At 35.5% G+C, this 21190-nt stretch overlaps 4 protein-coding genes and 2 non-coding genes across 8 annotated transcripts; 5 read left to right on the plus strand and 1 right to left on the minus strand.

Moving 5' to 3' along the window:
- The first annotated feature begins 2956 nt into the window (after nucleotides 1-2956).
- On the plus strand, nucleotides 2957-4450 carry LOC111451842 (GATA transcription factor 5-like). 2 transcript variants are annotated; one of them, XM_023092423.1, is made up of 3 exons: nucleotides 2957-3046; nucleotides 3118-3456; nucleotides 3550-4450. In XM_023092423.1, exons 2-3 carry the CDS (start codon nucleotides 3124-3126, stop codon nucleotides 4213-4215), a joined length of 999 nt encoding a protein of 332 aa, XP_022948191.1. In that variant the 5' UTR covers nucleotides 2957-3046; nucleotides 3118-3123; the 3' UTR covers nucleotides 4216-4450. The 2 variants fall into 2 exon arrangements, with proteins under 2 accessions (XP_022948191.1, XP_022948192.1); XM_023092424.1 differs by having other exon boundaries at nucleotides 2965-3040.
- Nucleotides 4451-5335: 885 nt separating this feature from the next.
- Nucleotides 5336-10057, minus strand: LOC111450972. Its single transcript, XM_023091176.1, has 5 exons — nucleotides 9757-10057; nucleotides 7547-7716; nucleotides 6735-6795; nucleotides 5750-5819; nucleotides 5336-5664 (listed from the first exon to the last, which is right to left on the minus strand). Exons 1-5 carry the CDS (start codon nucleotides 9920-9922, stop codon nucleotides 5544-5546), a joined length of 588 nt encoding a protein of 195 aa, XP_022946944.1. The 5' UTR covers nucleotides 9923-10057; the 3' UTR covers nucleotides 5336-5543.
- Nucleotides 10058-10675: 618 nt separating this feature from the next.
- Nucleotides 10676-10748, plus strand: TRNAE-CUC. The gene has a single exon. It is a non-coding gene; the product is annotated as a tRNA-Glu (tRNA).
- Nucleotides 10749-10817: 69 nt separating this feature from the next.
- TRNAE-CUC lies at nucleotides 10818-10890 on the plus strand. Its single transcript has one exon. It is a non-coding gene; the product is annotated as a tRNA-Glu (tRNA).
- A 1255-nt stretch (nucleotides 10891-12145) lies between these two features.
- On the plus strand, nucleotides 12146-14739 carry LOC111451662 (fructose-bisphosphate aldolase 1, chloroplastic-like). Its single transcript, XM_023092157.1, has 6 exons — nucleotides 12146-12397; nucleotides 12475-12744; nucleotides 12877-12986; nucleotides 13056-13146; nucleotides 13908-14177; nucleotides 14282-14739. The coding sequence occupies exons 1-6, from the start codon at nucleotides 12224-12226 to the stop codon at nucleotides 14558-14560; spliced, it is 1194 nt and encodes a 397-aa protein (XP_022947925.1). The 5' UTR covers nucleotides 12146-12223; the 3' UTR covers nucleotides 14561-14739.
- A 2320-nt stretch (nucleotides 14740-17059) lies between these two features.
- LOC111451857 (NADH dehydrogenase [ubiquinone] 1 beta subcomplex subunit 9-like) lies at nucleotides 17060-20836 on the plus strand. 2 transcript variants are annotated; one of them, XM_023092444.1, is made up of 6 exons: nucleotides 17060-17271; nucleotides 17369-17410; nucleotides 18306-18387; nucleotides 19514-19569; nucleotides 20160-20227; nucleotides 20621-20836. In XM_023092444.1, the coding sequence occupies exons 1-5, from the start codon at nucleotides 17140-17142 to the stop codon at nucleotides 20196-20198; spliced, it is 351 nt and encodes a 116-aa protein (XP_022948212.1). In that variant the 5' UTR covers nucleotides 17060-17139; the 3' UTR covers nucleotides 20199-20227; nucleotides 20621-20836. The 2 variants fall into 2 exon arrangements, with proteins under 2 accessions (XP_022948212.1, XP_022948213.1); XM_023092445.1 differs by having other exon boundaries at nucleotides 20160-20226; nucleotides 20618-20836.
- The last annotated feature ends 354 nt before the right edge of the window (nucleotides 20837-21190 follow it).

Raw genomic sequence — 21190 nt, forward strand, 5'->3', positions numbered from 1 at the left:
AACAAAAAAAAAAAAAAAAAAAAGAAGTTGGCCAGATCAGCAACCAAATCCACCACGCGTCATTTTCATGAATTTTCTATTTTTATTAAATAATTAATAAATCCAGGCTGCTCTAGCCTACTACTTTTCCCATTTTTTATTCATAATTTTTTTTCTAATATAAAAATATAAACCGACAAGTATTATATATATATATATATATATTTATGTATTTATGGTTATTATTAATTTCATTAATTGTTTTAATTTTAAGTGATTTTAGAAATGTTTTTGTTAGGACTAGAATGTTCGAATAAATAGAAAACTTTAATTAATTTTAAGATTCAAGTCTATTCAACGCATAACGACTAAATAATAAAATCTAGTAGAATCATATTAAATTTATTATATTTAATTTAGCGGGACGTGACATATAATTAAATGGATTAATGCATTAATTTATATAATCATCCAACATAATTATATATATATAATTGAAGATAGATATAATATTCAAATTTAAGATATTGATGAAAGAATATCGTCACATATTTGCTTAAGAAGCAAGTTGACCTATAAGAGAAAAATTTACACCAGAGTTGAAACAATGTTTGCGAGATTCCACGTCGGTTGGAGAGGATAACAAAATATTATTTTATAAACGTGTGAAAATCTCTCCCTAGGAGACACGTTTTAAAACCTTAAGGGGGAAAGTTCCAAGAAGTTAATATCTGCTCGTGAGCTTGAGCTGTTACAAATGGTATCAGAGTTAGTCATTGAGTGGTGTGCCAACGAGTACGTTGGCCTCCGAAGGAGTGGATTGTGGAAAGGAAACACTTGTGCTCGATTAGAATTGAGTTTAGTAGGTTTAGATGGTTTTGTTTTAATTATCAATGTTCGGGAGTTGACTCGAAATAAGAATGTCAAATAAAACTTTAATGTTTTATATGGAATTAAATTTATGGTAAGTTGATATTTTAAATCGATTAATAGAGAGAGATTTAAAGGACTAAATACCAAAAATTTAATTATTTATTTATTCAAACATAAAAGAAATAAAAATATTTAGAAATACTAAAAAATATAGATTTTCTCCTAAAGATTCAATTATTATTTCTCCAAAAAAGAAAAAAGAAAAAAAGAAGAGTCAATTAAACAACGCGCTCACGGTGCCTGCCAACGCGAGTTTCCATAATATTCTGCCACCCAATGACCGATAAACAACAATACAGGACCAACCATTCACGTGGCTACACGCGCCGTGCGATCAACGGTTCGGATTTGAATGATTGAACATCTGAGCTGGAGATTTGTTACACGCGCTTTGGTGGCTGTGGGGTAAGAAAAGTCGCTCATGATCCGCCAGAAAGGCAGGTTATAAAAGTAAGAAAATTTGAAAAAAAAGAAAAAAAAAAGGAAATCTAGAATCGTAATTAACGCGGAAAAGCCAAAAAAAAAAAAAAAAAAAAAAAAAAAAAAAAAAAAATTCGATTGTCGTAAATAATGGGAAAATTCAACGCATAAAATTGGCTTCCAATTTCAAGCCTCAATTTCTAGTTTAGGGTGGGTCCCTCTGTAATTTTTAACTTGAGTATAGTTCAATTAACTAAGAACTATGTTCTCAACCAGACTTGGTGACTCGAAAAACTTGATCAACTTAAAGTTGTTCAATTAAATTCAAATAAATAAAAAAATTATATTATAATTAGTTCTTGAATTAAATAAAATTAATTTAAATTTATGGTTGATTTTTTTTTAAAAAAGGGTTTGTCCACAATTAATTAATTATATATCTATATATATATTTATTGAGATGGAGTTGAAATGTTTGAAAGTAAATATATAAATATGTTATGGTTAAGTTGAGTTAATTTGATTATTTAATAAAGGTGATTAAGGTTGAAATTTACGACTTGAATACGGGTTTGGTTTAAAGATCATCTAGCTAGATGCAGTCGAGCCCAACTCGTAAATACTTCTATTCTCGATAAAAAAAAATTAATGATTTAAATCTTAGATTCTCTAGTTGAATTACAGAAAAATAATTACTAGCACAATTGAATTGGATAAGTCACATATTTAAGTTATAATCGGCAAAACATAAAGAGAAAATAATAATATTTATTAGTTTAAAATATTATTAGAGTATTAAGCGATCGTGTTTAATATATCTATCATAATGTTAAGTTTGTATTTAATAAATTCTTAATCCAAATGCAATCTATGTCCTCGTGCCGTTCTTTTTTATTATAGCTTTCTTCTAGGCTTCATCCCGTCCGTTCCACTTAGAGATGTTGTTGAGGAATTGCGAGACCTTCTCGAGCACAAGATAGATAATTCTTGGACCACGCCTTTCAATTTCATTGAGCTTTCAAATTTCGCAAAACTTCGTTTCCATCGAAAATTGCATGGAGTTTCTGAGCGAAAATTTTCATTCTTTGTCCTAGTTTCTTCCTGGGTTCATTACACTGATTTTTTTTTTAGAGTCCAGACTTAACAGCCTTACAACTAGAAAATATTTTATATTTAAATTTTACTAAATTTTAGGTATTAGTGTAACATATATTGTGCACTGTTCCAGTTGCTCGGAGTCATCAACTCAGTCTAATTTTGTTTTTCCACCATAGCTCGTGCACAGTTCTATAATGAATCCAATAGACGATCAAGATTTCAACTCGAACAAATCGTATCGAGTTTTAGTCGACCCAATATGAAAAATTTACCGTAGTTTTTTACCATGGGCAATAACCCCTAAACCATGGGCACAAAAATCACCGAATAAAATTAAAAAACGTTAAAAAAAAAAATGATAATAAAGAGTGATGGTCGCAGTTGGGTGGAAGAAGAAGAAGAAGGAGAAGCCGGCTAAAGCCTGCTGTCCACCGAGGCCAAGAAAAGTCAGCCCCACCATATGATCAAACCATGTGTCCACAAAAGTAAACCAAAAAAAATAATAATAATAATTTATTTATTTTTATTTATATATTTTGGAATCTGCAACTGCCGCTCTGACCCGTCTTTTCCTTTCCTGCCTGCAATTATTCCCCACCCTCTCAGACAGGTAATAGTTATTACGAAGAACACCAATAATTTTGTGTTTTTTTTACTTAATCTTTTGTTTTTTCTTTTGGGTTTTAGAAAAAAATGGAGTGTTTGGAAGCTAAGGCTTTGAAATCGAGTTTCCACTGGGAATTAGCCATGGAATCTGCTCAACAAGACGCTTTGGTGGAGGAAATTTGGTGTTTGAACGGAGCTAATCTCGTCGCCGGCGAGGAGTTTGAAGTCGACGAGTTTTTTAACTTCTCTAATGGAGATTTTGAACATGGGTCTGCTTTGAGAGTTGAGGAAAATGACGATTATCGTGAGTTTGAGAAAGATTTGGTCTCTGTTTCGTCGGATTCGAACCAGTCCGGCGAGATTCCGGCTGCCGGAGAGGAGGATTCGAAGTCGCTTCTTGCCGTTGAGCTTGCTATTCCGGTAAATTAATTTCTGGGGTTTTGTTTGTTTTGGTGGGGTTTTGAAGTTTTTTTAAAAATTTTAAAATCGAAATCGGAATCTTCGTCTTCTCAGGGCGATGCTATGGCGGAGCTTGAATGGGTTTCTCATTTCGTCGATGATTCTCAGCTGGGATTTTCCAGCGCCGCCGTGGCTTTCAGCCGCTCCGAGCCGGAAAAGAACCTCGCCGGAGGTGTAATTTCGTGTTTGCCGACGTTTATTCCGGTCAAACCAAGGACGAAAAGGTCGAGACAAAGTCGGCAAACGAAATCCACCGGTTCTTCTCTGAACCAATCGTCGTCGTCGTCCTCCTCCTCGACGTCCTCCGGCGTTTCCTCCGCCTCACCGTGGTTCATCTTCTCCGACGCCGGCGAGAACGTGGACTCTTCAAACGCCGCCGGTGAGCCTCCGAAGAAGCAAAGGAAAAAGTCAATAACATCGTCGCCGACAGCTCTTCAATCTGGTGGTTTGACCGGTCAGATTCCGCGGCGGTGTAGTCACTGTCTGGTTCAGAAGACCCCACAATGGCGAACCGGTCCACACGGGGCCAAAACACTCTGTAACGCTTGTGGGGTCCGGTATAAATCCGGTCGGCTTTTTCCAGAGTATAGACCGGCGTTGAGCCCCACTTTTTGCAGCAATGTTCACTCAAACAGCCATCGAAAAGTGCTCGAAATGAGGAAGATGAAGGAGGTCTCCCAACCGGCAACCGAGTTGACTCCAATGGTCCGGAGTTACTAAAACCGACCAACCAGCTGAACCGGTCGAACCGGTTGGATTTTGTTGTAGGGCTAAAAAGGGAATCCAATTTATAGTTGTAGGGTTAGGGGAGAAATTAGGCAGAGCATTAATTTTATTATAGTATTTTTGTGAAATTAATTTGATTAATTAGATTAGGTAGGAAAAAAAATTAGAGATTTTTCTATTTTTGTATTAATTTAGATAATTTCGAATATAAATATTCATACTTTCTCTACAAAGTTGCCTTCCTTTAATTGTTTTTTTATACTAATTTTTTTAATTATTATTTTTAAAAGAAAATGAAAAAAGGGCAAAAAAAAAAAAACATTATTGAAGCTTTTAATTTATTGTTGAGACATTATTGAAGGGCAATAAAGGTGAGTGGGATAAGTGGTTGATATTATCTCAATACCTAATTTTATAATATCTGTTGTCGAAAAATTTAAATTATTTAGATCGTGATCGATAATCATTTGATTTTAAAAAATGGTTAAATTAATAAAAAATACTTATATTTTATATTTTATTTAAAAAAATATTTTTAAATTTTCAAAAGTTTAGATAATGAACTTTGGATGGTTTCATTAATTTCCTTCAATATTTTAAAAAAACGGTATGTTTAAAAAATATTCATAAAATTTTAAATCTTTTATCATTCAAAAAAAAAAAAAATTCAAAAATTACTACCAATAAAAGTTCAAAAATTACAACAATATATCTACCAATACCTCATATTATTTCTAATTTTTTTTAAATTACGTTTAAATGTTCATGAATATTTTTTTTTAAGTGAAAAAGGTAATTTTATTTGTAATAAAGTATTAATGATTTTCATCTAAAATTAATGATAAAAATATTTTTAATTTTTTTTAAATTTAACAACATTATTGAAACTTTTGAAAATTGCAAAATTTAAAGATATATATATATTAATTAATTTTTGAATTTATGCGTAAAAAAATAGATAATAAAAGAAAAAAATGAGTGGAAAAAAAAATCAAGGACTAGTTTTGAAAATTTTGAAAATACAAGGACCATTATGCAAACCTTAAAAGATTAAAAAAACCAAACATGTAATTCAAAATTTACTTTCATGAAGTAACATAATATCTCATCAAAATGAACTGAAAAACTAAGAACAAGCATGAACAATCCTTAAAGATGATTAAATTCATCACATTATTTATTACACCCATGCCCATCTCTACACAGTTGTAAGAAAGATAAGAACTTGATCAATATTTCACATGATCGGGCGATGTCGGGATTCGACAAACTACTATTGTAACGACTCTTGTTTATTCTAGTAATCCGTGGACGACCGTACCTCATTTGGGTCGTCTCCGGTAAGGGTATAAGATATCGTCGAAGCTCTCTTTTATGTAGTTGCAAACTCGGTTCACATTTCTTGCTACACCTGATGCAACAAGGGCTGCGTTTCTTTTAAACCTGCACCACATTGTTCATAGACATTGTTCATAAATTGAAACCCATTTAGCATTCAAAAGATATAGTGTGTCAAGAAAGTTTTTGCCTGTTTAGGTACTCGTCTCCAGCTGGATACGACGGTTTATAGCTGCGTGGCTGTGGAAAGGCGGGGCTATCTGTTGAATACGAAGATCAAACTTGAAGATTAGTATCTCTCCGACTAAGAAGCACGGACACAGACACGAGACACAATATGGTGACAGTTCATTTGGTAAAAATCTAAGACCCGGACACACAGACACACGGACACATTTGGTAAAAATCTAGTTATTATGCTTAAACCAATATCCTATGCATGCCTAATGTCACAATCACACTCTTGCGGTAGGGGGACAGCGATTGTGCAACACTTGTTCTAACCCAGTGAACAAGTCAGCTATGAGAAATTCGGACTTCGCAAACAACGTCAACGTATTCTCGAGCCTTGAGTCACGTTTGCGAAAGTTGTTTTAGAAAACGTGAGCGAGAAAATACATTTGAAAGAATTTAAGAAAGCAACGTTAGATGGCTACAAGCAAAGAAAGAAACATCATGGCTTACATAGTATATAACTCAGAAGAATTGACGACTAGTCCCATTCTCCTATAGTACATTTTATTTTAGTCTGGTGGGTGTAGACATGATTTTGGTGAAAAGTCATACGCCCCTGTATTGATATAACATGTAATGGTAAAGACCTATCTAAAATGAAAGCATGTAAAAAGGGTTTGGAATGGGCATGGACAACACGTCCTAGACGTGCATGACCGGGACATCCAACATGTGGCCAATACAACATGCCTTGGACAAATATGACCATGACACCTAACATACATGCTATTAAATTTGTACCATTAGTGTCAAACATTCATCACAAGTGTGCAATACGTGTCTAAACAGTGTCAAAGTGTTTGTGCTTTCTAAGCTCTACAACATTGGATTAACAAATTTATCGAGCTCGAAACGAAGGTATCTAAGACGATAAAATAATAGAAGAATATCGGAAAATCTTGATGAGCATTATCATTAACAAAAGGAAATTGAAGGAGTACCTTCAGTTTTATTATGTATATGAGCTTGGGACTGTTCCGCAGGTCTTTTGTCCAACAATACCTAACAGGCATATCATTGTTGTCAAGATATAAAATGATAAAAGAATAACATTTTAATGAAATATAAACTAAAAATGCATCTAAAATTGTAGGGCTTAGGGACCCATGCGAGACCAAAGAGTCGGCTAAATTAATAAAAATACCCTTAAACTTTTAAAAAATCTAAAAAATACCCTCACTATTACTCTTGGAGGGAAACCGTATTATGTTTCAAAAATACTCTTAGAACTTTTAATAGTGTTTCAAAAATAACCTTGAATTTTAAACATTTTCATTAATACCCTCCAACGTTATTAAATTAAAAAATACCCTTACCGTCAATACTATGTTTAAAAAATACTTATAAAAACTTTTGAAACATAGTATTAACGGTTTCTATCCAAAATTGACTGTAAGGGTATTTTTGAACTTTTTTTTAAAAGGGTGTTTTTGAGACTTTTTTCAAAGTTTAAGGGTATTATTAAAACTTTTGAAAGTTAGAGATATATTTGAGACAAAGTATAAAGTTCAAGAGTATTTTTATTAATTTAGCTCGAAGAGTCTAATTAACGGACACTCGTAAAGAAGAGTTAAATTTAACGAACCCCAAAAGCTCCTCCCCAAATCTCTCAGACCCTTTAAAAATCTAACAGTTCCTCCTAATAAGCCCAAATATCCCACAAAATGGCAAAAAATTCAGGCTACACATGAATTTTAAGGGCTATTAAGAATAAACAGAGCATCACAACATAAGCAGATGAGGCATTACAAACCTCTAAACCGACGCAGAACGGCAGCTCAGCTTGTTTGTTTTGTTCGTCGTTTGATGAACCTTTCTTTTCTAAGTAGACAGAGTAACCAACGCAAGCATACTTGAAATCTGTCAGACTTCTTCCCTCTTTTGAAGCTTCCTGCTCGGTTTCTCCCACTATGTAGTTTGGTACTGCTTACAAAAAGTGATATTTACTATGGGTATAACAAAAAAGAAGCCCTCTGACAAATTACACGAATAGACACTAACGTAAACAGCCTAAAACAACGACTCCACATGGAGTAAGCAAACTGGTAACCCGACGAAAGATGGTCAAGATCCTCCGATTGTTGATGACAAATGAAACACCATTATGGACACAATACTAAGGAAGAATGTGAAATCCCACGTCGGTTGGAGAGGGGGACAAAACATTCTTTATAAGGGTGTGGAAACCTCTCCCTAGTAGACACGTTTTAAAATCGTGAGACTGACGACGATACGTAATACGTAATGGACCAAAGAAGACAATATATACTAGCGGTGGGCTTGAGCTGTTACGAAGAATGTCATCGTTGGATGCAATCCGGGGTGCTCACTCTACCTAGTAAGACTTGTCAAGCAAAGAACTTCACTTTCTTAGGGACTTTCACCTCCAAAAGGCCCCGAGTAGGAGACGGGGAACATGGAATGAGGAAAAAGGGCCAAAGTCCTTAGGAGGATTAGGAACCCAAACCCAAATATTCCTATGCCCATTACCTTCGATGACTCGCCAACAAAACCCCAAAGAAGGCGAAGAGGATGAATCAAAAGTAGACAAAATATAGGCCATTGAGAAGTACTTCCGATCAGATAAATGATAAATGCAAGGGAATAACTCACAAAGAAGCTCAATTCCAACCCACAAATCCTCCGTAGAAAACGCATCTCCAATAACCTGAGCGATTTTGATCACCTAGCAAACTTTTGATTTATTCCGTCCAAGCCCTCATAGCATTCCTTATGTCCCATAGGTTTGATCTTGTAGAATCTGATCTTTTGCATAATACTAATCAACAGGGCCTCATTGGTAAGTTCTACCATATCTTGTATCAACATCATTGTAAGCTGACTTCGAGCTATCGGGAGAGGAGAAAACAGTAAGAACTAGCATTCGTATTGAGACTCGAACTCATAGGCATTTAACGGAGTTGTTGGAGATCAATCTCAGTAGTCAATACAACCGTACCTTTACAATTAAATAGATTCAAAGGCAATTCCTCCACCAAATTCTCTTCTACATATGGATAGATCTAGGATATTCGACCCATGCATTCTCAAATGATTAATGAATGATTGTATCCATTCAAACAACTGCTAAACCAATGACCCATCATATATACTAATATCTCTAGGACATGATGACAAAGGTTTAGACCAATAACCACAACGAGAGTAATAGAGTATGCAGCTAGCTGCACCACTCGGACGACTCCAAGTGATTTCTCGATGTTTGCATGGTTACAAATCACATTCTAAAGCATTGCTGCAGCAGACATCTGAACGTAGCTCGTATTTTCCTGACTAATCCTCTCCCCTTTTCAAAGACCTTTTCCAGTTCCCAACACTAACCCGAAAACCATTCCACGAGTACTCCTACTCCTACTTTATCTCATGCTTCTAAGTGAGCTAATGTAGTTTATTCAATACGTTCTTCGTTCAGCTAATAGTCTCGTCCCATTCTTTATAAGATCGGGCCAATGTTCTGCAAGGGAAGTTCAATTTTCACTTTGATCCTGAAAGATTCCTACTCCTAATGATAATGTTCCCAAATTTTCCTCGTCATAACTTGATTCATATTCACCTACTGGATTTTGAGATTCAGGAACAGGGCTTCATTAATCCACTTTCTCTCCTATTCTTACCTATCTACATCAAAAAGACACTCGGTTGTGGCATCTTGATCCAAAAAATATCAAGTTCTACTACTGGGAGCTTATCCACCAAGGCATAAACATCCATGATAGGGTTCAAAATGGCTTCCAAGGATGAAACAAGCAGAAAAAACCCAAAAACAATATCAAGCTCCTTGAATTTCAAGAACCAGCCATATCAGAACCCAAATTGAAATCGAATACAACAAAATCACGAATCTAAAAAGATTCTCAACCATTTACCGATACCCCCAATTTCATGGTAATCACTAATCCAATGGAATATGAACATGCACGAAGGAAAGCAATAAAGATGTACCTTGTTCGAGGGTTTTGGAGAGTCCAACGCAGGTGGGAGATTTAGATTTGGATTTCTGAAGTGAAGAGTAATAGAGGCAGCCCTTACAGGACTTGCCAATGGAATCCTTGGCGCCATTAGAAGGAAGGTTAGGAGATTGATTCTGAGGTCCATCTGATTCAGCCATCTCCAAGTTCTTGAACACTCTCGATAGCTATGCGCATCAAATTCAATCACAGCTGCAATGGGTTCGTCCAAAAACTCTCTCGCAAATACCAGGCTATGAAATTTGCAGGAATGGAAAGCACTGAACGAATAAATATTTTATTTTTTGAGCTGAAAAGTAAATAAATAATAATAAAGTATTTTCATTTTTAAATATTTTATTTAATAAATTTTAATTTTTAGATGGGTAGATTTTGTGCCAATAAACTATTATCTTAAAATTAATCGATTTAACGATTTAATTTTTATCTAATATTTTTTTTGTGCATTTTGAAAAATATTTAGTGGGTTAATAATATTTTTAAAGCTTAAATGTAAATTTAAAAGGTTGGAACGTTTTTTTAGTTCAATATTTTTACGATAATAATTGGTATCTTATCCAACGAGTTATACTTGAATATATAAAAATTTAGATATAAGGTTTAATAAGATTTTTTTTTTCTATTTTATTAATTAACGTAGAATATTATTGCAAAAATTGTACCGCTCTCACCAAAAACCTGGGTTCAAGTCTGGGCAACGAAAATTTTATTTTATTTTTCTTTTTTTTCTATTATATTAATTAGCGTATTTTTATTATTCTAAAAATGATAGATAAATTTCATTGTATCACTTTCTTGGGGTTCAAATCCTCACAACGAAAATTTTACTTTATTTTTCTTTTTTTTGTATTTTATTAATAATAATATAATTATTGTGGAAATAGTTCACAAATTCCGTTGTAGTCTAGTTGGTTAGGATACTCGGCTCTCACCCGAGAGACCCGGGTTCAAGTCCCGGCAACGGAAATTTTATTCCATATTCTCTTCTTTTCTTTTATATTTTATTAATAAGCTAATTGTAAGGATTTCACAAATTCCGTTGTAGTCTAGTTGGTCAGGATACTCGGCTCTCACCCGAGAGACCCGGGTTCAAATCCCGGCAACGGAAATATTTTTTCTTTTTCTTTTCTATTTAATTTTATTAATTAATTATTATATTTTTTATTGCAAAATCGCTATATAAAATCTGTTGTTTCTTGTAAGTCGGATACTCATCACCCACTTGTTAGGCCAGGGTTCGAATCCTAGGACCTTTCAAACTTTTTCTATTTTATTAATTTGAGTTTTATTATATTCATTATAAAAATTATTGAAAATCTGTTACAGTTTTGTGTACGAATTAGGAAGTTCTCATTTAAAATGGTTTTCTAAAATTTTAGTTTCTTTATTTATAAAATAAAAAAAAAGGAAATAAATGTATTTTATTTTTGTTTAAATATTTCTTTGGCTAAAAAAATTGTTTTATTTGTATATCTAGTCATTATTTTTATTTTTTAAACATATATTATATTATTTTCACATGAAATTTACTAAATTTTCTTTCCAACAAATAATGACCATTTCAAATCAAACTCAACCATGGTTTAATCGATGAATACAACTTAGTTAATTAATTCCCGTTTCTAAATTTAGGGTTGGAAGAAACGAGAAACAAGAAACAATGTCCACTTTGTATCGTCTTTGCGAGTTATTTAGGATTACACAAATACTATGCTCTTTAGACTTTATCTTCCAGGCTTTCCCATTACGCGTCTATTAGTGAGAAATTTTCACACCCCTGTAAAGAATGCTTCGTTCATCTCTCCAACTGACATGGGATCTCACAGTTATAGAACAAATTTCTTCTTCTAGTTTTGTAAAAAGAAATGCAACATGAAACACGAACGTTATCAAACGAGAGCTCAATTTTCTAGCATAACCGAGAAAAGAGGAGACCCCGAATTTCCTATACACAAACCATACTCCCTCCCATCCACACACTACTGTTAACCACACATAATGAATCAAACAAATAAAACCAAAAAGGTCCATTTGGAAATTCATCATCATAAAGGAAATTATCACCTCCAAGATGCTGACGTGGCAAGCTATCAACCGTTCTTTCTAATGATCACAAAATCATCAAGAGCCTCATATTTTGAGAAAGCCATGGATGTGATAACCCTTTCTCCAATTCAATTTTAAGAAATAATTAATAATAATAATAATAATAATAAATGACATAAAAAATATATATATATATAGGGACAGTGCCAAGTCAGCAAAGTTATCATCCACGTGGCAGAGAAATATTGGAAGATGGACAATGGCCGCAAATTGGCAATCCTTAATCAACTATAAATACAAAGAGAAGGCTTCCCATTTGTGGCCACGAGGCAGCAACAACCAGATCACAGAGCGTTGGTGAAAACACAAAAAAGATAAGATTTTTCACTTCATCAATGGCCTCTGCTTCTCTCCTCAAATCCTCCCCTGTTCTTGACAAGTGCGAGTGGGTTAAGGGCCAATCCCTCCGCCAGCCACCCCTCTCCGCCGTCCGCTTCCACCCCACCGCCGCTCCCTCCACCCTCATCGTCCGTGCCGGCTCCTACGCCGATGAGTTGGTCAAAACCGCCGTATTGTATCGTTCTATTTTACTCTGTTCATGTTTATACTCTGTTTTTCTTGCTGAACTTTGATGGGTTTCTTGCAGAAAACCATTGCGTCTCCGGGACGTGGGATTTTGGCCATGGATGAGTCCAATGCAACCTGTGGCAAGCGGCTGGCGTCGATCGGGTTGGAGAACACTGAGGCGAACCGTCAGGCTTACAGAACTCTTCTCGTGACACCGCCGGACCTCGGCAAGTACATCTCCGGCGCTATACTTTTCGAGGAGACTCTGTACCAATCCACCGTCGACGGCGAGAAGATTGTCGACGTTTTGGTTAAGCAAGGCATTGTTCCTGGAATCAAAGTCGATAAGGTGAGTTTAAATTTTGAATTTTTTGAAGTATTGAGAGATTGAATAATGGGTACTCTGTTTTTTGGGGGAAAAAACAGGGGAATTTTGAGAGATTAAATAATGGGTGCTCTGTTTTTTGGGGGGGAAAAACAGGGGTTGGTGCCACTTGCTGGTTCGAACAATGAATCATGGTGTCAAGGTCTCGATGGGCTTGATTCTCGTGCAGCTGCTTACTATCAGCAGGGTGCTCGTTTCGCCAAATGGTATCGAATTCTGTTCTTAATTTGTCTAATTTCAAAGGTTAAAAAGGCTTAACAATGGCGGTTTTGCAGGCGCACAGTCGTGAGTATTCCCAATGGCCCATCGGCGCTCGCTGTCAAGGAAGCTGCTTGGGGGCTTGCTCGCTACGCTGCTGTCTCCCAGGTATCAACCAATCAACCCTCCTCATTTTCATTAATGTTTTAAATAGAGTCCGGTCTTTATTAATGTTCACAATATTTAAATAGAGTTTGATCTTCATTAATGTTCACACGTTTAAATATGATACAAACTACCGACTAACTCTTATTGTACAAGAACAAGTTCCTACGGTACAAGCTACCAATTAAGTCCTACTGTACAAGCTACCAACTAACTCCTACCCCGTACAAGCTACCAATCAACTAACTACAAGCTCCTACTGTACAAACTATCAACTAGCTCTTCCTATTATATACAAGCTACCAATGAGCTTCTACTATACAAACTACCAACTAGCTCCTACCGTACAAACTACCAACTAACTCTTCTTACTGTATAAACTATCAACTAACTCACAAACTACCAACTAGCTCTTATTGTACACGCTACCAACTAACTCCTGCTGTACAAGCTACCAACTAACTCATAAACTACCAACGAGCTCTTAGTATAAGTTACCAACTAACACCTGTAGTACAAACTACCAACTAATTCCTTACCATACCAGCTAAAAATAGTATAAAATATACTAATAACAAAATCTCTCCAATAAAATATACTACCAACCACACTAATTAACTTATTATATTTCATAATACTCTGTTTTAGTTATGATAGAAGGTTAAAGAATGAGAAATATAACCGAGACTTTCTCATTTTTTTTAACATTTTGACAAAACTTCATTTGAATTCTGAGTTTTTGATTTGAGTATTGGATTTTGCAGGAAAATGGGTTGGTTCCAATCGTCGAACCGGAGATCTTGCTCGATGGCGAGCACGGAATCGACAGAACATTCGAAGTGGCACAGAAAGTTTGGGCAGAGGTGTTCTTCTACTTAGCAGAAAACAATGTTTTGTTTGAAGGAATTCTTCTGAAACCAAGCATGGTTACTCCTGGAGCTGAGTGCAAAGAGAAAGCCACCCCTCAGCAAGTGGCAGAGTACACTCTGTCTCTTCTCAAACGAAGAATCCCTCCAGCTGTTCCTGGAATCATGGCAAGTCATGAAAACAGAGCTCAAAATCATAACAAAAAACCAAACTTTTTAGTTTTTGATTCACTGAATCTGTTGTTTTGTGTTGTTTTTTTGTTATGGAACAGTTTTTATCAGGTGGGCAATCAGAGGTAGAAGCCACATTGAACCTGAACGCCATGAACCAAGCACCAAACCCATGGCATGTATCCTTCTCCTACGCTAGAGCCCTGCAAAACACTTGCTTGAAGACATGGGGTGGCCTGCCAGAGAATGTGAAGGCAGCACAGGATGCTCTGATTCACCGAGCCAAGGCGAACTCGCTCGCTCAGCTCGGGAAGTACAGCAGTGAGGGCGAGACTGCCGAGGCAAGTGAGGGAATGTTCATCAAGAACTACTCGTACTGATCGATGAAGAACATGATGAAGATGCTTTATAGCGATTTAAAAAGAACACAAAACTGTTTTTGTGTATTCTTAGCAGCTTAATGAACATTTTGTTGATGAATTTAGTTTAGTTTGGTGTTTTGAATCTATGTAAGATGCTTGAATTTGCATGAATCATGAGCTTATATATATTATAATCAGGCTATGTTTGAAAAATATTACAAATTCCTGACCATTTTAGATCAAGAACAACGAGCCAAGCCTTGTAGTTCATGAATTGTCATGGACCATAGGATCATGAGTCATGCACCAAGACAAGAACGTGAAGAACATATCTCTACAGCTTAGAGTGAGAGAGACCACAGCATGGCAGGGAACCACCACTTGCATCATGGTCCGGGAAATTTTGGCTCCTACTTGATTTGATCGATCGTTCAGATCAATAGAGATAGTGTTCTATACTTATATAATACTCAACCGTTATCTTCTCGAACAAAGTATAGCACGTTGCTAGTTCAGTACTACGAATCTTTACTATGATTACACCTTTGAAGCTCACAACCGTGAGATCCTACATCAGTTAGAGAGAGAAACGAAGGATTCCTTACCTCTGAAGTTCACAACGGTGATATCTCACATCAGTTGGAGAGAGGAACGAAGCATTCCTTATAAGGGTGTGGAAACCTCTCCCTAGCCGATGCGTTTTAAAACTTTGAGGAGAATTGAAAGGGAAAGTCCAAAGAGGACAATAGCGGCTAGCGGTGGGATTGGATAGTTACAACAACTTTTTTGTTCAACGCTGGAGTAACTATGACCACACTCTGGACTTCACAACTTTTTGGCTCGAGGACATGACTTTGATACCAGAAATAGGACCAATGAACCTTCACAATAACGAGCTCTACCACGGATCTTCACTATGACTACATATTTGAGGCTCACAACGTCTTTGTTTGACACCTGACTCACTATGACTACATCTGTGGGGCTCACAGTTTCTTTGTTCGAGGGAACGATTTTGTTACTAGAAATAAGGATAACAAACCTTCACAATAAGGAGTTCTACCACAAATCTTCACTATGAATGCACTTTTGAGGCGTACAACCTCTTTAGTTTACACGTGAGTCATTATGACTGTTCCTTAGGAGCTCACAACTTCTTTGTTCGAGGGCATGACGCTGATACCAACTTCTTTATTGCCCTTCAAGTTCTTTCTTGACTTCGTATCGGTCGGCTCATAGGCATTTTTGAGTCCGTCCAAGCAGATGAAATAAGGTGATGTAGACGTGTTTCGAAAACGAAAAGATGAGAGGAAGCAATATGTGGTGAGAGGAGAAATAAGTGAGAAACTTAAACAAAAACATGTGTAGCCACAAATTTTGGTGCTACTTGACAACAAATAAGTGTGAAGTTTAGACAAGAACATCTGCAGCCTCAAATTTTTCAGGAAGGGATGTTCTGTGTACTGTTCCACACATCTAGGTTCTGATAATAATATCAAAACAAAAATAAAAATATGATTCGAGAACTTGATCAATCTAGACTGTCTAGTTGGGTAGGGTTAGACTTTTTTTTTCGGACTTGGGTTAGGTTCAACTTTTAAGAAACTGAAAATTTTGATTTGGTTAGGTGGTTTACATTTTTCGGTCGGGTCAATCCGACCAACCTAAAAATAGGGTTACAACTTATAATAGACCAAGTTTACCGGGACTAGATATTGTCTAATTTAGTATGTTACAATTGGTACCAAAGCCAAACACTGGGTCGGTGTACCAACGAGGACGCGGGGTCCCTAAGGGAATGGATTGTGAGATCTCATATCAGTTGAAGAGAGGGAACAAAGTATTCCTTGTAAGGATGTGGAAACCTTTCCCTACAAACGTGTTTTAAAAACCGTGAGGCTGAGGACAATACGTAACGAGCCAAAATGGACAATATATGCTAGTGGTGGGCTTGGGCGGTTACAAATGGCATCAGAGCCGAAACTTCCTTATAATGGTGTGGAAACCTTTGTTAGTGACGGGTTTGGACTGTCACAACTCAACTCAACCCTACTATACTTACTATACTCTTAAGATCATTGTGAAGATTAAGAATATGTAACGTTTGTAATCGATCCTAATGACGAATTGTGACTTGTGAACGTTTAATATTTGAGTTTCATGAAATTTTAGTTATTAATGTGACATATATCGTAGATAAATAGAATTTTTTTAACGATTAAAAAAATAACCCGACAATCCATCCCGCTCCAACTTGTAAATAGAGGGTTGGGTCGTGAATTCTATTCAAGTTGAAAAGGTCGATTTTTCTAAAATAAACAATAAAAATAAAATAGGATTAAAATAGGAGTTTATTTCCATACTTTAAATTTATTTTTATTTTAGTTTATAATTTGAAAATGTCGAAAATTTAGTTTACTTCAATAAATTTTAAAAGTTTAATTTTTATTATAATAATATTTTCCGTACGAAACGGTGCGTTTTGATCGTCCAACCCATTAAACGGCGTCATCTCCCGTGTTAGTCCCTAAGAAACAACAACAAAGTGATTCCAAAGCCATTTCTAGAGAGAGAGAGGAGAGAGAGAGGAGAGAGAGATGAGCATTTCGTCGACGGCGGGATATTTGGCTCGGCGAGCCGCCCAGAGGGAGAGGGTTCGGATTCTTTACCGGCGAGCTCTCAAAGATACTCTCACCTGGGCCGTCCATCGTCATCTCTTTTACCGAGATGTATACAATTTTTTTGCTTCTATTTCCTCCTCTGTTTTGAGATTTCTTCGATCCTAAACTGATTTGGTCATTTTTTTCTAATCGAGCTTTGATTCAGGCTTCCGATCTTCGGGAGAGATTCGAGGCAAACAAGAACGTGGTGCGTTCGCTATTTGTTCCTTCAATTTTTGTTTTTTGTATCGATTTTTTTTTTGCTCTTTTCTGCATTGCGATCTATTTTGAGTTAGTTGACCTAGGGGAGCTGTGGTCTAATTTACTTGCGTTGAGTTTTCTTACGAGCATTTGGCGTTTAAATTGTTTTATGATACTTGATGAAACATTAAAATGTGGTGCTTTAGTCTCTTTATTCTCTGGGGTGAGCATTGTTGATTGATCCTTGAATTTCATCTGTTTACTGTATTTGGAAAACTGTGTATTTTACAAACGAAATGTTATGATTTGCTGGGAATTGATTAGGATGATCGTCCATATTCAAAGGATTTGTACTTGGAAGTTGTGTAGGCTGTCCTTTATTTATTTCAATAACATGTGGGAGTGAAGATTCAGGATATATGTCTTAAGCTATTTTCAAGGCAACTGAAGGATGCCCCTTATGTAAGGATTATATTGTCTCAATTTGTGTTTCAAATAAGTAAGCCTTCTCCTATACGATTTATATTCCTAAAAAATTGAACAATTGAATAGGTTTTCTTATGTATGCATAGTCTTCTGCTCCATGGATTTAAAGTAAGAGGACAAGTTTGAAAATTGATGTTGGACAGCACTGACAAACTTATCGGAATTAACTTCTAATTATATTTGTGACCTGCGAGCTTTGAGGGGTTTCAATAAACTCAGAGTAGGACTTAGAGATCCAATTATGTTTTTGGAATTTTGTTTAAATCTAGGATCTAGATTAAGGGAGTGTTCAAGCTCTGAATATGTTGCAAGGTCTACATGTATGGACTGACCAGATTTTAGCTAGCAAGCTATAAGTTCAGTTTCTTTTCTATTGATCTATTCTGTTATGGATCCTTCTTTGGGTTAATTTTCAGGAAGATCTTGACACAATAGACAAGCTGATAGCTGATGGGGAAGCTTCCTATAATAAGTGGCGACATCCTGATCCCTATATCGGTAAGCACAATCATAAATGGGTTAGATCATGTGTCAGTTAACAAAAGAAAGCAACTCTACGTGCTGCAAAATTGAATGCTGTTACTGATTACGTAATATGTTAATAATGAAATTGACTACCGTTAAATTTTTGGTATTCAACTTTAATCTGCCCCGAGTATGGTTTCTGTTTATTTTCAATACTACTAAAATTTTGTTTTTCTTTTCTTCCCTTTTGAATAATAGAAATAGCATTATGGAAACAATACGAACATAATATGTGAGTTTAGTGAAAAAAAAAAAACCTTTGATTTTTCTCATCCTAAGAATCAATTTAGTAGGTTGGAATTATAGTAACTAGCCACCACATCTTGGCTTTTCCTTTAGGGGTCGTTTCTTCAGTATCAAATAATCTATGATGCCTGCAACTTTGGATGCTTGATAGTGAAAGATTATGGTTTTTCAATATTTATTAAGATGATTGCAAATAATAAACCCTTGCGTTTGTTTTGCAATAACTAACCCATTAGATTGAAAAAAAAAAATTCAACTTTGTTCTGACCATGTCATTGTTATTAGTTTATTTTTATTTATCCAATGTATCAAATTTGTCAATTTACCTTTTTACTTTCTCTTTTAAATCAACTTATTTACATTAATTTAATATTTCAATTAATTTATATTAGTTTTAGATTCTCCTGTGAAATATTATTTTAACAGTTATGCTTGTGTACTTTTCATATGAATATAGTTTTCTAACATGATGTATTGTTGAATTCCTAGAATTAGTTACTGTAGAATTAGGATTATTATTTCAAAAGTCTAATGAAGGGAAGAGTATGGACTAGATGCCATACCATCATGGATGCCTAGGTATCTTAGATTCTCAGGATCTTATCATGGTCTTCAATGAGTTTAGAACACAAGTCGAAAATTCTGGAATATACTTGTAGATGATAATTAGTCAAGTTGCAAACATATTTATCTAATAAGGCTTCCTTCCCCCCTTCCAACCCACACATGGTTGCCTCCTGTTATTCAACTTTTTGTCACAATTTCATGTCTGTTATTTCAATCTTGCTTTGATGTACTGTATTTGTGCAGCTATTTATCCTTTAATATTTTTTCCTTTTCCTCTATACTGCAGTTCCTTGGGCTCCAGGGGGTTCTAAGTTTACGCGAAACCCAACTCCACCTTCTGGGGTAAGTTTCTTTTAAGAAGGTTCACTTATTCTTTTAATTTTTGTTTTTTTTCTAAATATTCATTCCTTCTCTTCATTTCTTCACGATGTATTTTATTATTTGCATATATCTAGTTTTTATGCATTACAGAATTATCTAGCATCGTTAACCACCTTATCATTAGGACTATTTAAGAGTGACCATTTTATAGAGGGCATAACAATTATAAGCGCTCTGCATTTGGCTCATTGCTCTAAGCATAGGTCAACTAGCATGAGTCGTGTGTCTTCAACCAAGAGGTTAGAGGTTCAAATGAAACGTTAAAAAAGAAACACAACGTTGTGACACATGTATTTTGTTCCCATGTGACATTGTTTTTAAAAAATATAATGCACTTGTGTAAGTTAGACTCTCTTTGCCCTACACTAGGAGCACCTGAAAAGGGAAAAAGAGGACAATAAGAGCACAATAATCTTCTTTGGCTGTTTTATTCTTGTCATGTGCTGATGGCTTGAGATCTCTACTTTGACCCTTGGATTAATTTTTATGTACTGTTAGACTGTAGTATCGAACAGATTCACTGACGCCAGCATCTATGTTTAATGGTACAGGTTGAGATAATATATGACTATGGACGGGAAGATCACTGAAATCTTCATTTTCTGGTAATGAATAAAGGTAAGCTTACGTTTAGATGCTGATAGCAACAAAGCCTATTTTCCCCAATCTGAATGCAACTCGAGTTCGATTGTTATTGGCTTATATTATTGTACGTAATTCTGACCCGTTGGTAATATTGTATAGAAATTATTAAACTGAGAAGTTAAGAGTCCTTTACCGAGTGAAATTTGCGAAACTCATATGACCTGATGTTACTGAAAATAATTTTCCAAAGATGAAAAACAGAGATATTATTAGCCTACTGTTTTGAAGCGCTCTCACTTTTTTCCAAGCAACCATTTAAGTAATACTACAATTAACAATAGTTTTCAGTAATTATATTCACTCAAGTCTTGGATATTTTTTGGTTGGAGTTCTAATATAGAAAGCTATATCTTGACTGGTGCAGGTTTTTAAATGGTTTGTTGCTTCGTCTGAGTTGATGATGATAAAAGGAGCTCTTTGATGTGTAAACTTTGAATGAACACAAATCATAGTTATTCCTTGTTGATTTGCTTTCTACTTTTTCTTAGATATGCAAATTTGACATAGAAAAAACACCATTGGAACGGTGAATGATGTTGCAACTCTTGGTTAATTTAAGCGTTCGTTCATCATTTGCATGACATGTCTGGAGCTATCCCTTGTTCATTGTTGCACTGATAAAACCGGCCTTTCATTTTGACTTAACGAAACGACTTCGTTATATGTTGATGAGGGCTTCTTTCTGTTCTTGGGTTTTTTTTTTCCCTTTTGAAGGATCTTATTTTCACAAGCACTCATCTCTCTGATGAATTTCCAGGAACATTTCATTTCTGAGCAGAAGAGCCTCGATTTCTCTCGAGAACTCTCCTGTAAACACTCAAAAAACTAGAAAAAAGCGGGGCTTGAGAGATGGAACAGATAGGGCCCCACAAGTTGAGAATTCGCCGCTGTGGAATGATCAACGAAACCATCCCAAAAGAATGAAAACAGCCTTCAA

This window comes from Cucurbita moschata, unplaced genomic scaffold (genome assembly GCF_002738365.1).
Source record: "Cucurbita moschata cultivar Rifu unplaced genomic scaffold, Cmos_1.0 Cmo_Scf00013, whole genome shotgun sequence".
NCBI classification, from domain to species: Eukaryota; Viridiplantae; Streptophyta; class Magnoliopsida; order Cucurbitales; family Cucurbitaceae; genus Cucurbita; species Cucurbita moschata.